This window comes from Doryrhamphus excisus, chromosome 18, assembly GCF_030265055.1.
Source record: "Doryrhamphus excisus isolate RoL2022-K1 chromosome 18, RoL_Dexc_1.0, whole genome shotgun sequence".
In the NCBI taxonomy this organism is placed as follows: domain Eukaryota; kingdom Metazoa; phylum Chordata; class Actinopteri; order Syngnathiformes; family Syngnathidae; genus Doryrhamphus; species Doryrhamphus excisus.
In genome coordinates this window covers 3,611,694-3,632,924 of record NC_080483.1, presented here as the reverse complement: position 1 = coordinate 3,632,924, position 21,231 = coordinate 3,611,694, and the positions used below count along the sequence as shown (strand labels likewise).

Genomic DNA, 21,231 nt, shown 5'->3' with positions numbered 1-21,231 from the left:
GCCTCCATTGCTCAGGCAGTTGACTGGAGCTGCGGCCGCAAGGCGGTCGGTGCCAGTCGCGGCGGCAGGCCCCGAACCCGATGGTGGACACCAGAGGTCAGAGCTGCCGTCAAGCTGAAGAAGGAGTCCTATCGAGCCTTGATGGCTTGTGGGACTCCGGAAGCAGCTGACAGGTACCGTCAGGCCAAATGGTTTGCGGCTTCGGCGGTTGTCGAGGCAAAAACTTGGGTGTGGGAGTAATTTGGTGAGGCCATGGAGCACGACTTTCGGTCGGCCTCGAAGAGGTTCTGGCAAACCATCCGGCGCCTCAGAAAAGGGAAGCAGTGCCCAGTCCACACTGTTTACTGTGGAGACGGGGGCCTGCTGACCTCGACTGGGGATGTAGTCGGACAGTGGAAGGAATACTTGGAGGCCCTTCTAAATCCCACTGACATACCTTCCTAGAGGAAGCAGAGTCTGAGGACACATACGTGGACAGTGCCTGTGGCTGAGGTAGCTCCTCAGTGGCAAAGCTCCGGGGGTGGACGAGTTCCGCCCAGAATTCCTCAAGGCTCTGGATGTTGAGGGACTGTCTTGGCTGACACGTCTCTTCAACATTGCATGGAAGTCAGGAACAGTACCTTTGGATTGGCAGACCGGGGTGGTGGTCCCCCTTTTCAAGAAGGGTGACCGGAGGGTGTGTTCCAACTACAGGGGGATCACACTCCTCAGCCTCCCTGGGAAAGTCTATTCCAGGGTGCTGGAGAGAAGGGTACGACCGTTGGCCGAACCTCTGATACAAGAGGTCCAATGCGGTTTTCGTCCTGGTCGTGGAACACTGGACCAGCTCTACACCCTCACGAGGGTGCTTGAGGGTGCATGGGAGTTTGCCCAGCCAGTCTACATGTGCTTTGTCGACCTGGAAAAGGCATTCAACCGTGTCCCTCGTAGCGTCCTTTGGGGGGTGCTCCAGGAGTACGGGATTGGTGGCGCGTTACTACGTGCTATCCGGTCCTTGTACAAACGGGGCAGGAGTCTGGTTTGCATTGCCAGTAGTAAGTCGAGCCTGTTTCCGGTAAACGTTGGTCTCCGCCAAGGCTGCCCTTTGTCACCGATTCTGAGACCTAGGACACGCTGGAGGGACTATGTCTCACAGCTGGCCTGGGAACGCCTTGGTGTCCTCCCGGTGGAGCTGGAGGAGGTGGCCGGGGACCGGGAAGTCTGGGCTTCCCTTCTAAGACTGCTGCCCCCGCGACCCGGACCCGGATAAGCGGAGGAAAATTGATGGATGGATGGGTCGTGGAAAATGTTCTGAAAGCACGTATTGTTCTGCATTTTGTGTTCTATTTTTTTCAATTGCCAACGTGTGATGGGACAAAGTTGAGAGGTTATTATTTTATTATGGTCAAAAATTACCAAAGCAGTCATCAATAACTTTGTTTTTAAAAGCAATTAAGGTGTTTTTACACATTTCTTGTCTCTCCTATGGGGTTCTTTGTTTTCCTACAGTATTTTACAACACCATATGCAAATGTATGCAAATTAGACGATGGCGTCATCTAGAGATTTCTAGGACAGCCAATAGCCACATTTCTTACTGAAAAATTGGCAACAGTGGTTCGCAGCTGTTCGGGTACAAGTTAGTATTTTTTGTCACCCATTTCAGAATGTGAAACCCATCACTTCGGTCTCCTGGCTGTGAGGCCTGCGCGCTAACCACTTGTAATGAACATACTTTTCGGATTTCTGACATTTATGTTTAAAATATTATTTTTTAATTGATTAATGTAAGGCGGCACGGTGGTTGAGTGGTTAGCGCGCAGACCTCACAGCTAGGAGACAAGGATTCAATTCCACCCTCAGCCATCTCTCATGCTCTCTCAAGCTCATTTTCCCTGTTTTTTTGTTCAAAATCAGATGTTTTCGCTGAAACCACCCTATGTTCTACTGCCAACTTATAAAGACTCAAAAAGGCTAGAAACAAATTCAAACAGAGAGTGTAAAGCTTCTTGACATTGTTTCAATGTTTATGTTGTCCGAAATCTCAATATTCTGTAAGTCTTGAAAGTTTGAGTTTGTTGTAAACTATCTTGTTGTAAATATAATGTTTAGTACAGGCATTGTTCAGGGCAGACTTCATGTCTTGCGGGGCAACTAAGGGGTCCACAGGAGGATCACAGCCTAGCCATTCAGGCACGTCAGAAAGCTTGTCAGAAAGCTTGTTCTTGTACTGCGTAGTATGTCTGTCTGCGTTAGTGATAAAGGTGAGTTAATGGGCTGTTAACGATCGTTCGTGGTCGTATTTATATGCAAATTAGACGGCGAATATCGCCCATTGTCTTGTGTGCGCCTGACATTTGAAGTTCTAGCTACCTGTAGCTACCTTTTCGTCGTGCAGCCAAATACAGTATGTATGTGTGTGTGTGTGATAATTAGCATGTGCTAATCGTTGTCGTAAAAGACATTATACCAGGGGTCCCGGTCCGTGGCGCATTTGCTACCGGGCCGCACAGAAATAATAAATAACTTATTAACGACTCACTGTCTCCCATCACACCTAGATGGACCATCTCGTCTCTACGAAACAAGCTCAGGCCTCCCACTGATTCAGCGGGTGAGTTATATAATCCCTGCACTTAACCCTCCTCTTGTGTTAGGGTCGGCACCGACCCGTTTTACATTTTAATGCATAAAAAGAATCACATAACATTTGTTTATTGCATCAAGGCTTTTTGACTATGTCAGGAAACACTATTTCAACAAAATAAAACCAAAAAAATATTTTTTACTACATTTTAAAATGGCCTGGTTGAAATTATGACCACTGTCTTGTTAGGGTCGGTTTTGACCCGGTTATAATAATATGACTATAAAGCAATATTTTCAGCCAAAACTGAAATCATAAGTGTACAATTAGCCAACACAATGACAACCAGCTCCTCTTCTCATCATGTAAGCTTCAGGGGATTCTCATTTTGACCGCTTTTCCAGTATACCAGCAGAAAAACAATGTCCAGACATGGTAGGTGAATTCACTTATTTGACTGGCTGATTTCACATTTACAATTTGGATCATGGAAAGAATGGCAAGAAGTACAGTAAACCAAGATCTGGACCTGTTCTGCTTTTTGATTTCAGTTTATACTAAAGTTCTGTTGCTGAAAACAATAACTTTTTCTACCTTTAATATATACGGGTCAAAATTGACCCGAACACCATAGATGTTTCTTTAGTGATTAATACTAAAATGAGAAAATAAATAAAACTAATTGATTTAAGAGATATGTTCTAAGCTCTCAGTAATAGCCAGGGAACAAAAGAACCTTCAATTTATTAATATGATTCTTTTTTACCATTTTACCATTTTTTTAAATTAAAATTGAGGGGTATAGTGACAAAAAAAGGCCTACATGCCCACACCAAAAGTATTAAAACCAACATTTTCATTGAATGAGGAAGCCTAAGAAGGTAACCAAGAAATGAGAAGCAAATTTGATGGTAAGTTTTGTTTTTAGTGTATTTTATAGCTGATTTAATACATGGGTCAAAACCGACCCGTTAACATAAGAGATGATACCAGAAAGCTAACACAAGAGGAAGGTTAACATTTGCTTTTAGCCCCTTTGTGTTATTTTGTATTTGCTGTATTTTTCTGCCACACATTGCCGGTCTGTGGAAAAAAAAGACCCAAATCACACCGGGGACCCCTGCATTATACTATTCACAAATTAACCTGTTGGATGGAAAAATTGGCCTGTAAAGGAATAAAGTCCATACAGGTCTGCTACTGTGTCCAGACTCACTCTGTGATCGGAGTTGTGGTGTGGATGAGGTGTTCCAACAAACCGACCTAACACACATACAGTCCAGTCCGCTCTCCCCCACAGAGTTAAAGACCCTCAGCACCTTCTCGAATAACCGGAATGACTGTAAAATGAGCCGCACAGTCAGTGTAATAGAATAGAAGCTATGTGATAATGATCAGTGTGAGTGGGGGCTGGGAGAGGCAAGGGGAATCCATCCCCAGTGTGACTACGTGCTTGCCGTTAGCCCCTATAAACATCAGCGCTGTTTTCAAGCTGCCCAAAATGAAGACAAAATAGTGGCTGCATAAACAATAATAATAATACCCCGCAGTTTGTGTGTACCTGATGTCGTAAGAAGGTGGCGAAATAAACTATGAAGCCCTCTAAAAAAAACATGTAACAACGTTGCATGGTTTGAGATACATGCTGTGATCAAGCATTAACACGTACACTGATTTTAACATGTAATAGTTGCAGTATCTTGCTGTATTTTCCCGGGTGCTTTAATACACATGTACTTAATGCTAGTTTTGTCAGCAATAGCAGCATAGATACAGCAACAACACTTACGATGTCCGCTCTCCTTGGGATGGCTGTGTCTTCCAGCAGACGTGTGCTCCAGTCCTCAGGTAATGCTGACGGCAAACAAGCATCTTGTTGAGCCTTTGTAGCGAAATGGTGAGCTCGGTGTCCACTCTTCCATCTGTGAATGATGCCGCTGAACCTAGCCGTTAGTAACGTGTCGTGTTATAAAATAATTTTTTCATGTAGCTGCTACAATAATAATATTGCTGGAGCTTGGTTAATATATAAGTCAGTTATATAAATGGCCTTGGCAGTTGATGCAATTCCTACATATCTGCATGAAAACAGTGTTTGGAGCACATTGTAGTACTGAACCCCCGTGATCATTAGTTGAGAAGCATTGTACTGGAGAAAGTAAAATTTTTGCGGAAAAAAAATGGAAGAGAGACGGACCATCTTAACTCTTAAATTGTAGGTTTTTCTTGCAGAGAAATTGGAGTGTTGTGAAAATTTTGACTGGTAGTATACATGAAGTAGTAAAATTCTCCGAGACACTTGCTTGAGAACTAACTACAGCGTGCACGGCGGATGAACACAAGCAGCGTGTGGCGAGAATGCCGTTTTTACCTGCATAGCTACACTTGGAAAGGATAACCGTGCGCTACAAATATTTGGACTTGGTTCCGGGCCTTGTTTATATGTAGATATAAATCCGATGTATCTGATCTACTGCAGTCTGAAGCATCACATTGCGTATATCCGACCTGTACATCATCAAAAAGTGTGATTGTTTCTTAACCGCTGAATCGCAGAATCATTTCGTTAAGAAAATATTTTGCACAAAATTCTTGAAATGACCACAAAAATCTGTGTGACTTTGTGCTGTTGTGCATGCACATCACTTTGCACATTGTATTTTTTTTTAAATAAAAAATTGGATTTCAATAAGAAAACCAAATTGGCCTCATACTTGGCGTCATACTCTGGTGCCAGTGCGCCACAGAAAAGGAAAGACATCACCGTAGAAGTGAAAATGAGAGCCACCCACCAATCCCGGCCACTTTCGGTTCCAACCGCTCAACTGTCATGATGCTAATAAAGGCTAGCGGGGTCATGGAATCTGTGCCCTGTTACAAGGAGATCTGGGAGAGGAAGAGAAGGTTACCCTTGGCCTGCAAGTCATCCTGTACCTCTACCTCTGCACCTCCTGCAGATTATATTTCAATAAGCCTGTCCTCCTTCCTTTGCAAGGACTTTCCGTGTGCAAGACAAGCATGGATAAAAGTAAGGAGTGTTTTTATTAGCATATTTTATATGTACATCATGTTATTCTGTGTACTGTGTGCTTGAGTGAGGAGTTCTTTGCCATATAAATTGGATGTACATCTCAGGCAGGGAATAGAAGTTGTTCATCCCCAGACCATCTCTGCTTTCCATTACAATGATCTATTTACTCTCTTCTCTTTTTAAAGTTGTATATGATTTGATGCTTGGAAGCTAAGATGTAGCCATTTCAACATTTGATGTTGAATCAGAACCAAAAGGTGACAAGAGTCGTCAAAAAGAGTCAATGAAGACTTTTTCTTTGGTGCGGAGTCAGTGGTCCGGGTGCCGAATGCTCCTGCAGCTCACGTAGCGCATGAGGTATTTACAGAAATATTTGTCTCTCACGCCGTAGATGATGGGACTGATGGAGCGAGGCAGGAGGTGCATGATGATGTAGCAAGCGAAGAGAGAGTCGCTAGCATTTTGGGGGAACCATCGCAGCAGAGCTTCCTTGAGCAGCGGCCTGGTGTACGTGGCCATGCACAGGAGGACTTGGACGCCGTGCAGCAGGATGGTCTTCCGAGCCTTCTTGCCATCCTTGCTGGCCGTTTTGGCCGTGTAGAGAATCTTGAAGTACGTGTAGAATATGACTAACCACCCCAGGACCAGATACACGATGTAGGTGATGTCCCGCTTCCTGGAAAGCAGCGAGTTGCGGAAGACGTTATTTCGGAGGCAGAACACGCTGGAAGAGAAGAAGTCAAGCGGCTCGGTGGCCAACATGACGAAGAGGTCGGGCAGAGCCGAGATCATGCTGGTGGTCCAGATCAGAGCAATGAGAATGAGGATTCTGTTGACCGTGCAGACGTTGGCGTGCTGCAGCGGCAGGCACACGGCGATGTAGCACTCGGCCGCCATGCAGGCCAGGTTGAGGGGTGTGTTCTCGGTGACGAAGACCGCCAGCAGGATGAAGGTGGCGCACACACACATGTTGATCTTGCGGATGGTGTAGCTGATGACGAAGAGGACCACAGTCAGGCTCACCATTATCATGTCGTTGAGCACCAGGTGGAAGAAAAGGATGTAGCGAGGGTTGGTGTAGAATATCTGACCACAGAGAAGAACCATGTCACACTTTGGTTTCTGTTTCTTTCAGAGCGTCCATGCATGGGCGTGTCTTACCTGGTGTTTGCAGAAGGTGTGCATGAGGCCGATGTTGATGTAGTTGATGGACAAGCCGATCACGACCACAATCAAATTTTTGATGACTGCTTCGGCGAACGTGTCTCGGTACTCCACGACCACACTTGCATTGAGTAACTGTGCGTTCATGTCGGGCCAGAGCGACCTCTAGTGATGACAAAACAGTTAGCGTTGGTGTGTTTCACACTTGACTACCGTATAAATCACTCAAAAAGGCGTCAGGAAAAAAAGTCACACAGGACTATAGGTTGCATTTATTTACAAATTTATTTCATAAACGTCAAGACCAAGCAGCAGCTCTCATCTGAGCTCCTCCTGGACGACCAAGCTCCTCACCCTATCTCTTAGGGCGGGGTGTCGAAGTCGTGCCGTGTCACTGCGTGACACTGCAGCTTTTCTTTCCAGATGGTCACTAAAGTAGGTGGTTTTAATTAGGGGTCTCAAACATGTGGCCCGCTAGTTTGAGGCCCCCGCCTTGATATGAAAGTTTAATGTTAGTGCGGCCCGCGCAAGTTTGATATGGATGCTGTACGGTATCATGTACCCAGAAAAAATGATTACGTTTGATTAATGTTCATGTTAAGGGTTAAATAACTGTTAATAGTTATCCTCCCTATCCGTGTGGAAGTGGTAAGTTTTTGGCTATTTAAGTTTAAAGGAAATAACTTGAAGGCTACCGTTTAGGTTGCTAGCTCTCTAGTTCGCGAGTTAGCATGTGTCTCAAGACCCTGCAGTTGCGCAATATTTGGTAAACAAAAAAAGTATAAATGTGACTATAGTTGTGTTTTGTCATGTTTACAGGGCTCTAATAATGCTTTGTTAATTTGAATCTGAAAAAAATAATTTGTCTACCCACCAACTATATGTGGTTTCTTAAGTTTTTACTTTGCGTTTTATTATTATTATATTTATTTATTACTGATTGATTGATTTTCTTTATTCTTGATTTGTTTATTTATTTTTCATCTTATTTTGTGCAGAAAAATAAAAATTAAGATATTTGAGAACAGTGGAATGTTTTATCAGCGCTTTTATTGTAGAAAATCGGAACCAAAGCACTGAAAAAGTTTGTATATTTTTCTGTTTTTGATAAATGCGTTTTTTTTTTTTTTTTTTTTTTTTTGGAAAACCTGATGCAGCCCAGCCTTGCCCAGACCCTAGCTCCAGTGGCCCCCAGGTAAATTGAGTTTGAGACCGCTGGTTTTAATGATCGTATCTTGTTCTGAGTAGGCAAAATGTCAATGGCCAATGCTACGTTCACACGGACGCCGAATCGATGGCGAATTAAATCGGCGAGCAAAGCGGCGGCAAAGCGTAACAAAGCTTAATGAAAGCGTAGAGACCGTAATACAGCGTAAGAAAGGTTTGAGCAATTCGGGACATTCGGCAAGAGCGCCAAAATTTTTTAAACTGTTTAAAAATTTGAGGCGATATGTCACGAATTGCGTAAAGCGGGGAGAGCGTATTAAAGCTTATCAAAGCGTCACAAAGCTTATCAAAGTTTTGCTCAAAGCGTAGGAAAGCTTAACAGAGCTTGGCTCAAAGGATCAATGGATCTGCTGCATCTTTATATATGCTCTGGATCAGAGGCGGGATGCAGTCGGGATCTCGAAATTTTCCATTGCGTAACAGAGCTTAACAGAGCCTATCAATGCACAAGAGAGCTTGATAAGCGTATCAGAGCTTATCAGAGCATAAACATATCTGAGGAGATTGTGAGATTTTTTGAAAAATGACGCAGAATTCGTCGCCGATTCAAAGCGCGACATTCGGCGTCGGTGTGAACGTAGCATTACAGTTCTATAGCACTTTTCTACCTTCAAAGTGCTCAAAATGCTTTCCCACTGTTACCACATCGCACAGCGACGCAGAATCAGGCGTTTGGCATTCAGTATCTACCCAAGGATACTTTGACATTGTCACAGGAGGACTGAGGATCCAACCCACCTGAGCCTTGCCACCCCGGCAAATTAACATCACAAGCCAGCGAGTTCAACAAGCAAGTTAGCGGTAAGCAAGTTCACCAAGCTTCCGATCTCATGCCACATCACCATTGTTGTCACAAGCCTAGAAGGCTCACACTACTCAGATGTGCGAGTTTCAACAACATTTCACAACAAAAACCTGCAGACTTTTGATGGTGACTTTTACGGATTGGACTCCATAGTCTTTGATCCAATGTTACTAACACAGCCTCCATGATGTCCTCATCCTCTAAAAAGACCAAAGAACACGGTACAACAACAACAACAAAAAAAAGCCTTCTGAAGTAAAACAGTTGGTCTTCAACCTGTGCCCTTGTGGCAACACACCCTCCACCTCTGTACGTACCAGGGGTTTAACCGCACATGTACTACAAACCTTTGATATCGAACCTTCAGTCCGGCCCACAGGTGATACTGTTTCACTTTAAAAACAAGTTAAACAAAAGCTAAGCAGTGTAGAGTTTGACACCCACCCCAATAAAACATCAGCTGACATGCACCATAAAGTCAGTAATGGTCCCCAAGGCAAAAGATGCAAACGTCCATCAAAAGCAGTGAAATTGAAGAAGACAAATATAAACGTCAATACTAAAAAGTCTAACTGTAGCATGACAGTAAGGTTGTATATACAGTACTGTATACAAGCATCAATGGGTCCCAATGTCAGTCAGGAAAATAAGAACATCAATGGTCCACTAACTCCATAGATCTAGATTGACTGAAGGTGTAGTGAAGCCAAAGATGAAAAGAAGGCGTCCGACTCACCTGATCGTCGCTCTCTACTCGTGCCGTGCACCCGCAGAGTGGTGACCTTTTATGCTGCATCGGTGCACGTGTGTGTGTGTGTGTGTGTGTGTGTGTGTGTGTGTGTGCACCGTGTGTCACCCTCTCCTCACACCCCAACCTCGCTTCACGACGAAAATTCACTAGCCCCTAATGGAGGCCAAATTCCATATGTGAGGCAGGAGTTCTCACCGTCTGCATGTATTATTACTATTGTTATCATTGTTATATTCCTTTTTTCCATAGTCTCAGGGTACCTAAAGGCACATTTGAGATCAGTACCAAGGAGAAGGAAGGCCTTGCATTGGAAGTCGGTACAAATAAACCAGGCGTATCCAAACATTCAAACACAGAGTAAGAAATGAAAGGATGCCACTTTTGTAAAGCAACATATGTTGATAAGCTAAGAAGTTATATACGGTTCATGAAGAAATATTAGTATCTCTATTTCTCTTTCTTTAATATTTAAACTCCATGTTACTAAAATAACACTATTTTCATTAATTATATTGCAAACCTTTTACTTAAATTTATTTAATTTATTCCATAAAATTGCTGTTTTTCTCATTCTGGCTGTTTTTTCCTATTTCCTTTTTTTCCACTACATAATTAGTAATATCACCACATTAATGCTTTAATATTATGCTACTAAAATGTTTGACGTTATTCTTGTCAAATGACAGCGTATTTTTTAATTTTTGTTTTGTTGTTTTTGTAGTTTTCTTTTTAAATTCACACATTAGAATGTGCTGCGGGCCAGTTAAGAAAACAGGCTTGGGCTTCTTACAAGTTGGAAGTAGTCGAGAGTAGAACCGGGATAGGACCGAACACCCTGTGGCCAAAAGTATTGGGATGTGGGATGTGTCCGTATACAGTTAGGTCCATAAATATTTGGACGGACACAAAGTTTTTCTAATTTTGGTACTGTACACTACCACAATGTATTTGAAATGACACAGTTGAGATGTAGTTCAAGTGCAGACTTTCAGCTTTAATTTAGCGGGTTGAACAAAAAGATTGCATAAAAATGGCAGGAATTAAAGCAGTTTTTAAACACAATCCCTTCAATCTCGCAACAAAGTTTCTCCAACTTAAAAGATCAAGTTCACATGACTTATTGCTTTGTTTTGGGAACTTTCTTTATTAGGTGAAATAAACAAATATTTTTATTGTATCAACCACATGACTGTCGCCCCAAGTACAGCAGCAACCATATCCTGAAGTACGCAGACGACACAACAGTTGTGGGCCTCATTCAGGACAACAACGAACTGGCTTACAGGGAGGAAGTGCGACACCTTGTGGATTGGTGCAAGGCGAACAACCTGATCTTGAATGTTGACAAAACAAAGGAGATCATCGTCTACTTCAGGAGATCCAGACCCAGCCACACTCCACTCAGCATCAACGACACAGCCGTAGAAGTTGTGAACACAACCAAGTACCTGGGGGTGCATATCACGGACAACCTCGGCTGGTCACTCCACACCTCCGCTCTGGCGAAGAAGGCACAGCAGCGACTGCACTTCCTGCGGCGGATGAGAAGAGCCTCCCTCTCCCCTCCTATCCTTACCACCTTCTACAGAGGGACCATCGAGAGCCTGCTGTCCAACTGCATCTCCGTCTGGTCTGGGAGCTGCAAGGCCTCGGACTGGACGTTACTGCAGAGAGTGGTGAGGACAGCGGAGAAGATCATCGGGACCCAGCTCCCCCCCATTAAGGACATAGCAAACAGCCGGTGTGTATCTAGAGCCCATCGGATCTGCTCTGACCCCACACACCCCCAGCATGGACTGTTCTCTCGCCTGGCATCGGGGAGAAGGCTCTGCAGCATCCGCTGTAGGACGACCAGGTTCAGAGACAGCTACTTCCCCCTGGCCATCAGACTGCTCAATGCCAAATAAGCCCCTCTACCTTACTTACATTATTATTATTTATTTAAATTATTTAAATTATTTGGGCAATTTACTGTTCACACTGCACTTTACATTATGTTGTTCACATTTGGTGTCTATTCTATCTATTTATTCTCCACATTATTATTATTATTATTATTATTTATTATTACTTATCTTCTTTTGTGTCTGTTATTATATGGGAGCCAGGCAACGACATTTCGTTGGCAATTTCACTACTGTGTTTTTGTGCAATGACAATAAAGGGAGTCTATCTATCTATAATCTCAACTCACTTTTGATTTAGTCTAACTAATTAGCTCAAGTAAATTCAACTCACAATTAAATTGATATTAATTGAAATAATTTGTTGAGTTGAGATTACTTGATTGACATTGTTGATACTACCAAAATATTTGGTTATTTGGCTTAAGAAAATGAAGTTCCCACAACAAATCAATAAGTCATGTGAACTTGGTCTTTTAAGTTGGAGAAACTTAGTTGTGTGTTGAAATTACGTGAAATAATTTGCTAGATTTAATCAAAATTTGAAGGCAGCGAGGTTACAAATTTTTTTAAGTTGAGTCAACTTCAAACATTAGCATAAAAACAATATGTCAGTCATCTGTCAGTGTGTGGTGTGATATTTTTGATGGGTGTGTGTGTGTGTGTGTGCGTGCGTGCATGTCCGAGTGGCACCATCACAAGTGTCTGAGCATGTGCAAAACACACTCGTGTACAAGTTGGCCACACCCACATGTCAAAGTAGACTGAACTATTTTATTAGTTGGGAGGATCAAAACCTAACATTTCTAGTTGTCTCAACTTTTTGGCAAAATATAGTTGACCTGACGCACAAAAATAAGTTGATGGAACTAAAAGCTAAAGTTTTTTACAGTGTAGGCCTTTCTGTCCTAGGTTTAGTGTTTAACCACTGAAATGCATGCTCAATTGGGTTGAGATCAGGTATATGAGATCCGAATATTCCACTTCTTTGCTTTAATAAACTCCTGGGTTGCTTTTGCTGTATGTTTTGGGTCATTGTCCATCTGTATTATGAACCCCACCCAATCAATTTGGCTGAATTTGACTGCATCTGAGCAGGTCGAATGTCTATGAACACCGCAGAATTCATCCGGCTGCTTCTGTCCTGTGTCACATTATCAATAAACACTAGTGACCCAGTGCCACTGGCATCCATGCGGGCCCAAGCCATCACACTGCCTCCCCTGTGTTTTACCCAGGATGTAGTGTGTAGTTAAGCCCTTTGAGGCTCTTTTGTGATTAAGGGCTATATAAATAAACTTGACTTGACTTGACTTGACTAGTACTTTTTTCTTGCCATCATTCTGGTAGAGGTTGATCTTGGTTTCATCTGTCCAAAGAATGTTCTTCCAGAAACATTCTTTTCAGCAAAGTCCAATCTACCCTTTCTATTCTTCAGACTTAGGAGTGGCCTGGACCCTGCAGTGAACCCTCTCTATTTACTTTAGTGCAGTCTTCTCTTTATGGTAGACTTGGATATTGATACGCCCACCTCCTGGAGAGTGGTGTTCACGTTAGGTTTTTTGGGGGCCGATGCCGATATCCGATTTTCCATCACCCTTAGCCGATGGCGGATTTTGCTTGGACCGATATTTGTGGCCGATACTGCTTTTGATCCCTCAATTTACATGAAAAAATTTAATTATCTAGCATTGATGTGATGACTGCTCCTCCGCAGCGTGACGCGCCCCCCCCCCCCCAAGTTGAATAGTTGTTCATTCTTGTTCTGCTCAACTAATGAGAGGGCTTTTATTTGTCTGTTGCATTGGTATGTAATATTTTTGGTCTTTCTTGTTGTCACACCGTGACTTAAACTGTTATGCCTGATGATGTGTCGTTGCAATTGCAACGACACATCATCAGTAGGGTAAAACTAACCTGTCTCACGACGGTCTAAACCCAGCTCACGTTCCCTATTAGTGGGTGAACAATCCAACGCTTGGTGAATTCTGCTTCACAATGATAGGAAGAGCCGACATCGAAGGATCAAAAAGCGACGTCGCTATGAACGCTTGGCCCAGTGAAATGTGATGGAATTAGATAAGTGTTAAAAGCAAGCTAAGTCTATTACTTGTCAAAACGCGCCCTTGATGTGATTCAACAGTGGGGGCAGGGTACCGCGACAACGTGTGTTGCGGGGTCCTCTGCGGATGCCTGACTGTAAGTCATGCGGTAGAAAAATACATCAGCGAACCCACGCGCATATTGACCGATACCGATACAAGGAAAAAAGGCAAATATCAGCCGGCCGATGTATCGGTCGATCCTTAGTTCACGTCACTGGCTGTTGTGAAGGGGTTTCTCTTCTTAGTGGAAATGATTCTGCCATCATCTACCACCATTGTCTTCCGTGGACGTCCAGGTCTTTTTGCGTTGCTGAGTTGACCAGTGCCTGCTTTCTTTCTCAGGATGTACCAAAATATACGTAGATTTTGCCACTCCTAATATTGTAGCCATTTCTCTGATGTTTTTTTCTTTTTTCACAGTCTAAGGATGGCTTGGTTCACCTGCATGGAGAGTTCTTTTGACTGCATAAGATAAGATATGCCTTTATTCGTCCCTCAGTGGGGAAATTTGCATTGCACAGCAGCAAGAGTACAGAATCAGTTAAGCAGTACAAAACACACAATATAGCAAAATAAACAATATGAGGAAAAGCGGTAGAAAATGAATGAATGAATAAACAACCCAAGTATTAACAAAATCAACAGTTTTACCCAGAGTGACATACAAATACAGTATGCAGATAATATGAAACAAGATGAGATATATGACCAGTCTATACACTATGAGATCTTGCTAGTGAGTTAATATGAGGCATGTTGTCTTCACAGCAAAATCTTCCGAATGCAAACACCACACCTCAGGCCTTATATCTGCTTCATTTATATTAATATAATGATTATAACGTTTGATTAATGTTCATGTTAAAGGTTAAATAACTGTTAATAGTTATCCTCCCTATCCGTGTGGAAGTGGTAAGTTTTTGGCTATTTAAGTTTAAAGGAAATAACTTGAAGGCTACCGTTTAGGTCGCTAGCTCTCTAGTTTGCGAGTTAGCATGTGTCTCAAGACCCTGCAGTTGCGCAATATGTTGTAAAGAAAAAAGTATAAATGTGACTATAGTTGTGTTTTGTCATGTCTACAGGGCTCTAATAATGCTTTATTAATTTTAATCTGAAAAAAATAATTTGTCTACCCACCTCCCCCTATGTGGTTTCTTAAGTTTTTATTATTTGCCGTTTTATTATTATTATTATATTTATTTATTACTGATTGATTTTCTTTATTCTTGATTTGTTTATTTATTTTTCATCTTATTTTGTGCAGAAAAATAAAAATTAAGATATTTGACAACAGTGGAATGTTTTATCAGAGCTTTTCTTATAGAAAATCGTAACCAAGCACTGAAAAAGTTTGTATATTTTTCTGTTTTTAATAAATGTGTTTTTTTGGTTTTTTTTTTGAAAACCTGATGCGGCCCAGCCTTGCCCAGACCCAAGCTCCAGCGGCCCCCAGGTAAATTGAGTTTGAGACCCCTGTCCTAAACCCTTCATCCAATTTGAATGTGGATACCCTCAAATGAAAGCTGAGAGTCTACACTTTATCCATTATATCACTATCTTTGGAGTATGTTTCAGTAAAAGGGTAAAAAAAAAATCAACTGGTGTCAGTGTCCAAATATATATGGACCTAACTGTACTTTTGTCCACATAGTACTTGGACTCCACGTTGAAGTCAAAGCTTAGTGACGAGTCTCCTGGTAAAGGCTGACAAGTTGTTTGTGTGGAGAATACAGAAGGTTGTCTTAAAGGTCATCAGAAGGAATAATAAGTCCCACTGATGGCATTGAGGTCACGTGATGAGCACATAATCGCCTTAATGGCGACGAAAGAGACTCCTTGTTGGGTCTCCTCTGAGGTTGAGTGAAATGTCAGCTGCTCCCTCGAGGGCCGCGCACTCCCTGGAAGACAAAAGACGGAGGTCATTAGCAGGCTCGCAGGGGAGGAACTTACGTGTCTTGGAGTGTCAACTGAAAACGTGACCTTTGATCTCCACGATCCCCCGCGTTCGAGCTCACCAGGCTTGTCACGATAACAGATTTTGCTGGATAATATTTGTAACGATGATACAGTGGTGTTACCCCCCGTCCCCTAATCCACACCCAGGTCTTCCCAATCTCCTGACTGTGTGGCCTACATGCTAACCACTCGTCCACCGTGCGGCCCACTTGTGTTCTCATTGATTAATATTTAAATTTGTTATGAGCAAATGTTATGTGATTCTTTTTATGCATTAAAATGTAAAACAGGTCGGTGCCGAACCTAACACAAGACGAGGGTTAAAAAATCACGCATTGTGATTTCCTGACTTTTTTTCGGATTATGTTTCTCACAGTGACCATGCACCTGTGAAAATGAACATCTTAAAACACGCAAATAGAGGAGACACACCCACCAATATTGGCCACTATTTCGGTTCCAACCACTCGACTGTCATGATGCTAACGGATGCTAGAGGGGTCATGGGATCTGGGGGTAACGCTTTATATTGAGGTGCCTTATAAATGCTTTAATTTTAACTACTACTTATTAAGCCTTATTAAGCTATACAAGCACCTAAATAGAAAGTGTTACCGATCCGTGCATTGTTACAAGAAAATCTGGGAGAAGAAGCGATGGTTCCTTCCAGACTAGCCTGTAAATCAGGGGTCTCAAACACGCGGCGCAGGACACTAGTTTGAGGCCCCCGCCTTGATATGAAAGTTTAATGTTAGTGCGGCCCGCGCAAGTTTGATATGGATGCTGTATGGTATCATGTACCCAGAAAAAATTATTACGTTTGATTAATGTTCATGTTAAAGGTTAAATAACTGTTAATAGTTATCCTCCCTATCCGTGTGGAAGTGGTAAGTTTTTGGCTATTCAAGTTTAAAGGAAATAACTTGAAGGCTACCGTTTAGGTCGCTAGCTCTCTAGTTTGCGAGTTAGCATGTGTCTCAAGACCCTGCAGTTGCGCAATATGTTGTAAAGAAAAAAGTATAAATGTGACTATAGTCATGTTTTGTCATGTTTACAGGGCTCTAATAATGCTTTGTTCATTTTAATCTGAAAAAAATAATTTGTCTACCCACCAACTATATGTGGTTTCTTAACTTTTTATTATTTGCCGTTTTATTATTATTATTATATTTATTTATTTATTACTGATTGATTGATTTTCTTTATTCTTGATTTGTTTTATTTTTCATCTTATTTTGTGCAGACAAATAAAAAGTAAGATATTTGAGAACAGTGGAACGTTTTATCAGAGCTTTTCTTGTAGAAAATTGGAACCAAAGCGAAGTTTTTAAAATGTTTTTGTTTTTAATAAATGCGTTTTTTTGTTTGTTTGTTTTTTTGGAAAACCTGATGCGGTCTCACCCAGACCCGAGCTCCAGTGGCCCCCAAGTAAATTGAGTTTGAGACCCCTGCTGTAAATTGTTCTAAAAAGGTAGAAAGGCCTCCAAGTCATCCTCTACCTTGGCACCTTTTATATTCCAATAAGTCTCTCCTTTCCATGCAACACCCCTTCCATTGTTTAAGACAACCGCAGGGATAAAAGTACATATGTTTCGTATTTGAGTTGACTCTTTTTATTAGCATATTTTATATGTACATCATGTTATTCTGTGTACTGTGTGCTTGACTGAGGAGTTATTGTCGGTATAAATTGAATGTACATCACAGTCAGGGAATAGAAGTTGTTCATATTACAATTATCTTTTTCACTGTAAGCCTTGATACTATGGATATAATCTCGTTCTATGAATTTTTAAGGAGGGTTTTTTTGTTGTTGATTTGGTGGCGTCAAAAAGAGTCGATAAAGACTTTTTCTTTGGTGCGGAGTCAGTGGTCCGGGTGCCGAATGCTCCTGCAGCTCACGTAGCGCATGAGGTATTTACAGAAATATTTGTCTCTCACGCCATAGATGATGGGACTGATGGAGCGAGGCAGGATGTGCACGATGATGTAGCAAGCGAAGAGAGAGTCGCTGGCGTTTTGGGGGAACCATCGCAGCAGAGCTTCCTTGAGCAGCGGCCTGGTGTACATGGTCTTCCGAGCCTTCTTGCCATCCTTGCTGGCCATTTTGGCCGTGTAGAGAATCTTGAAGTACGTGTAGAATATGACTAACCACAGCAGGACCAGATACAGGATGTAGGTGATGTCCCGCTTCCTGGAAAGCAGCGGGTTGCGGAAGACGTTATTTCGGAGGCAAAACACGCTGGAAGAGAAGAAGTCAAGCGGCTCGGTGGCCAACGTGACGAAGAGGTCGGGCAGAGCCGAGATCATGCTGGTGGTCCAGATCAGAGCAATGAAAATGAGGGTTCTGTTGACCGTGCAGACGTTGGCGTGCTGCAGCGGCAGGCACACGGCGATGTAGCACTCGGCCGCCATGCAGGCCAGGTTGAGGGGTGTGTTCTCGGTGACGACGACCGCCAGCAGGATGAAGGTGGCGCACACACACATGTTGATCTCGTGGAGGGTGTAGCTGATGACGAAAAGGACCACGGTCAGGCTCACCAGTATCATGTCGTTGAGCACCAGGTGGAAGAAGAGGATGTAGCGAGGGTTGGTGTAGAATATCTGACCACAGAGAAGAACCATGTCACACTTTGGTTTCTGTTTCTTTCACATCGGTCTTACCTGGTGTTTGCAGAAGGTGTGCATGAGGCCGATGTTGATGTAGTTGATGGACAAGCCGATCGCGACCACAATCACATTTTTGATGACCGCTTTGATGAACGGGTCTCGGTACTCCACAACCACACTCGCATTGGGTAACTGTGCGTTCATGTCGGGCCAGAGCGACCTCTAGTGAAACAGTTAGCATTGGTGTGTACATGCATGGTGGAGATGCTACGTTCACACTTGACTTCCATACTGTATACATCACTTGCTTGTATTCGCTATCTTGTTCTGGATAGGCTAAATGAAAATGGATTTTCACTCGTATAGCAATTTTTTTCCCTTCAAGTTCCTCAAAGCGCTTTGACACTGCTGCCACATTTACCTACTGATAACTGGGGATCAGAAGCAACTGGGGGTTCAGTATCTTGCCCAGGGATACTTTGACATGGTCATGGAAGGACTGAGGATCCAACCATTCCACCCATGTCCAACAAGCAAGTTAAAGCATGTTCACCAAGCTTCTGATCTCATACCACATCACTGTTGCGTCTGTTTACGGTAATGTTCACTCCTTGGTTCACGTCAGTCAATATGAATGAACATTTTAAAAAACATGTGAAACAATTATATATAAATTTTTATACATAAAATTCAAGATATAGTCTACAAAACACAGTAAATGCTCACATTTTACCACAAAAACAACAACCTGCAGATTTTTGATGGTGACTTTTATGGTTCTGACTGCATAGTCTTTGCTCCAATGATAGTAAGTCAACTAAGGAGTGAACACAGCTTCTGTGATGTCCTCATCTTCCTCACACTGCAGCACAACCACAAGACTTGGACCCCCAGAGAACACGGTTCTGTTTTGACTTGAAATTGTATTTTTTTTCCTCTACAAGTACTATCGTCACAGAAGCTAGCCAGTGCGGCTATGGGGATGAACATTGGTCAACTTCACTTCCTGAGCCTGAAGAGTTGTGCTAGATGGCTAACGCTCTCACTTCCACCTTTGATACGGAGCCTTCAGTCCGGCCCACAGGTGATACTCTTTCACTTTTTAAAAATTGTTAAACAAAAGCTAAGCAGTGTAATGTTTATTTCCCCACAACTGTAGTCAAAATGAACCAAACTGTGACCTTCAAACATCAGCTGGCATGCACCATGAAGTCAGTAATGGTCCCCAAGGCAAAAGATGCAAACATCCATCAAAAGTAGTGAAATTGAAGAAGACAAATATAAACGTCAATACTAAAAAGTCCAACTGTAGCATGACAGTAAGGTTGTATATACAGTACTGTATACAAGCACCAGTGGGTCTCAATGTCAGTCAGGAAAAGAAGAACATCAATGGTCCGCTAACTCCATAGATCTAGATCAGGGGTGCTCATTAAGTCAATCGCGATCTACCGGTCGATCGCGGAGGTGGTACTGGTCGATCGCTGGTCGATCGCGGCGTGACATTAAAAAAATATCATCCTCGCATCAATGCCGTCACTTGATTGATATACAGGGCAGCCATTCAGATGACAACTGAATGTTGCCCTTCGGGCGACCAATCAAATCCAACAACGTCTCTATAAGTGCAGCAGAACTTACGATGTCAGCCTATCATGCATCCCCGTTACTTGATTGACATACAGGACAACCAGTCAGATGACAACTGAATTTTGACCTTTAGGTCACCGCTCATGCGTAAACAGCGATGCAAAGTGCTAAGCTAGTCGACGAATTGCGTCAGATTTTAAGCCCTCGCTAAAGTTTATGGTCACTAAAATGAGTGAAGTAGCTGGACCAAGTAAAAAGGCAAAAACATATCACTTCCATACGGAATGGGAGGTGGACTTTTTTTTCCACAATGTCTTTTTCGAAGTGCGTTTGCCTCATATGCCATTCTCCCATCGCAGTACCAAAGAAGGGAAATGTGGAGTAATGTGGAGGTAATTACAAAAAATGTTAATTGTTAATTTAAGTTTTGCAATATTGGCTCATTTGGTTATGTAAGGTACATCAACATACATTGTACGTACAAATAATCCTCAATACATTTGAAAATAAATAGATGTTTTGCATTTTTGTAGTGGGTAGATCATTTTGACTCGGTCATTTTAAAAGTAGCTCGCATGCTGAAAAAGTGTGAGCACCCCTGATCTAGATAGACTAAAGGTGTAGTGAATCCAATCAAAGATGAAAAGGAAGGCATCCAACTCACCTGATCATAGCTCTCTACTCGTGCCGTGCACCCGCGGAGTGGCCACCTTTTATGCTGCATCTGTGTACATGTGTGTGTATGTGTGTGTGCACCGTGTGCACCGTGTGTCACCCTCTCCTCACACCCCAACCTCGTTTCACAACCAAAATTCATATGCCATTAACATTGCAACAGAACATCAAATCCTGCAGGGGGGAGTTTGCACATTCCCTTTGTTGTGTATTGCAGCTGGATTTGCTGTGAGTTTTGTTTCATAGTGGTAAATATATGACCTAGTTATCACTTTATTTTTATTATTGAAGTATTTAAGTGACTATTCTGCTCAACTTGCATGTCACAAAATTGAAAAAGGCATCGTCTTAGACGAAATTGTGTATGTTTTCCTATTAAACACAGTTTAAGCACGGGCACCATTTTGAAAGTACCAATTTGGCACTGGTATCAGATTTGTGATGGGAAAATTTATATTTCACAGGTATAACATAGGTTACACATTGTGTGAATTACTTTACGGCAGGGGTCTCAAACACACGGCCCGCGGGCCAAATGTGGCCCGCAGGACACTAGTTTGAGGCCCCCGCCTTGATATGAAAGTTTCATGTTAGTGCGGCCCGCGCAAGTTTGATATGGATGCTGTATGGTATCATGTACCCAGAAAAAAATCGGAACCAAAGCAAAGTTTATTCATTTTTCTGTTTTTATTAAATGCGTTTTTTTTTTTTGTTGTTTTTTTAAACCTGATGCGGCCCACTCTCACCCAGACCCGAGCTCCAGTGGCCCCCAGGTAAATTGAGTTTGAGACCCCTGCTTTACGGCATTTTGTAGAGCTTCAACATTTGCATCCGAGCACATCCTGCT

The 21,231-nt window shown here is 42.6% G+C and overlaps 2 protein-coding genes across 2 annotated transcripts; both read right to left on the bottom strand.

Annotated features, from left to right (window-relative positions):
- Positions 1-5,668: 5,668 nt before the first annotated feature.
- On the bottom strand, positions 5,669-9,547 carry LOC131106257 (odorant receptor 131-2-like). The gene is made up of 3 exons (XM_058055159.1): positions 9,530-9,547; positions 6,759-6,926; positions 5,669-6,683 (listed from the first exon to the last, which is right to left on the bottom strand). Exons 2-3 carry the CDS (start codon positions 6,906-6,908, stop codon positions 5,907-5,909), a joined length of 927 nt encoding a protein of 308 aa, XP_057911142.1. The 5' UTR covers positions 6,909-6,926; positions 9,530-9,547; the 3' UTR covers positions 5,669-5,906.
- A 7,828-nt stretch (positions 9,548-17,375) lies between these two features.
- On the bottom strand, positions 17,376-18,323 carry LOC131106602 (odorant receptor 131-2-like). Its single transcript, XM_058055825.1, has 2 exons — positions 18,174-18,323; positions 17,376-18,113 (listed from the first exon to the last, which is right to left on the bottom strand). Exons 1-2 carry the CDS (start codon positions 18,321-18,323, stop codon positions 17,376-17,378), a joined length of 888 nt encoding a protein of 295 aa, XP_057911808.1.
- Positions 18,324-21,231: the final 2,908 nt, after the last annotated feature.

Coding starts and splice junctions, on each gene's coding strand:
- LOC131106602 (XM_058055825.1), bottom strand. CDS start 18,323: ATGAACGCACAGTTACCCAATGCGAGTGTGGTTGTGGAGTACCGAGAC. Junction 18,114..18,173: donor ACACCTTCTGCAAACACCAG/GTAAGACCGATG, acceptor CTCTGTGGTCAG/ATATTCTACACCAACCCTCG.
- LOC131106257 (XM_058055159.1), bottom strand. CDS start 6,908: ATGAACGCACAGTTACTCAATGCAAGTGTGGTCGTGGAGTACCGAGAC. Junction 6,684..6,758: donor ACACCTTCTGCAAACACCAG/GTAAGACACGCC, acceptor CTCTGTGGTCAG/ATATTCTACACCAACCCTCG.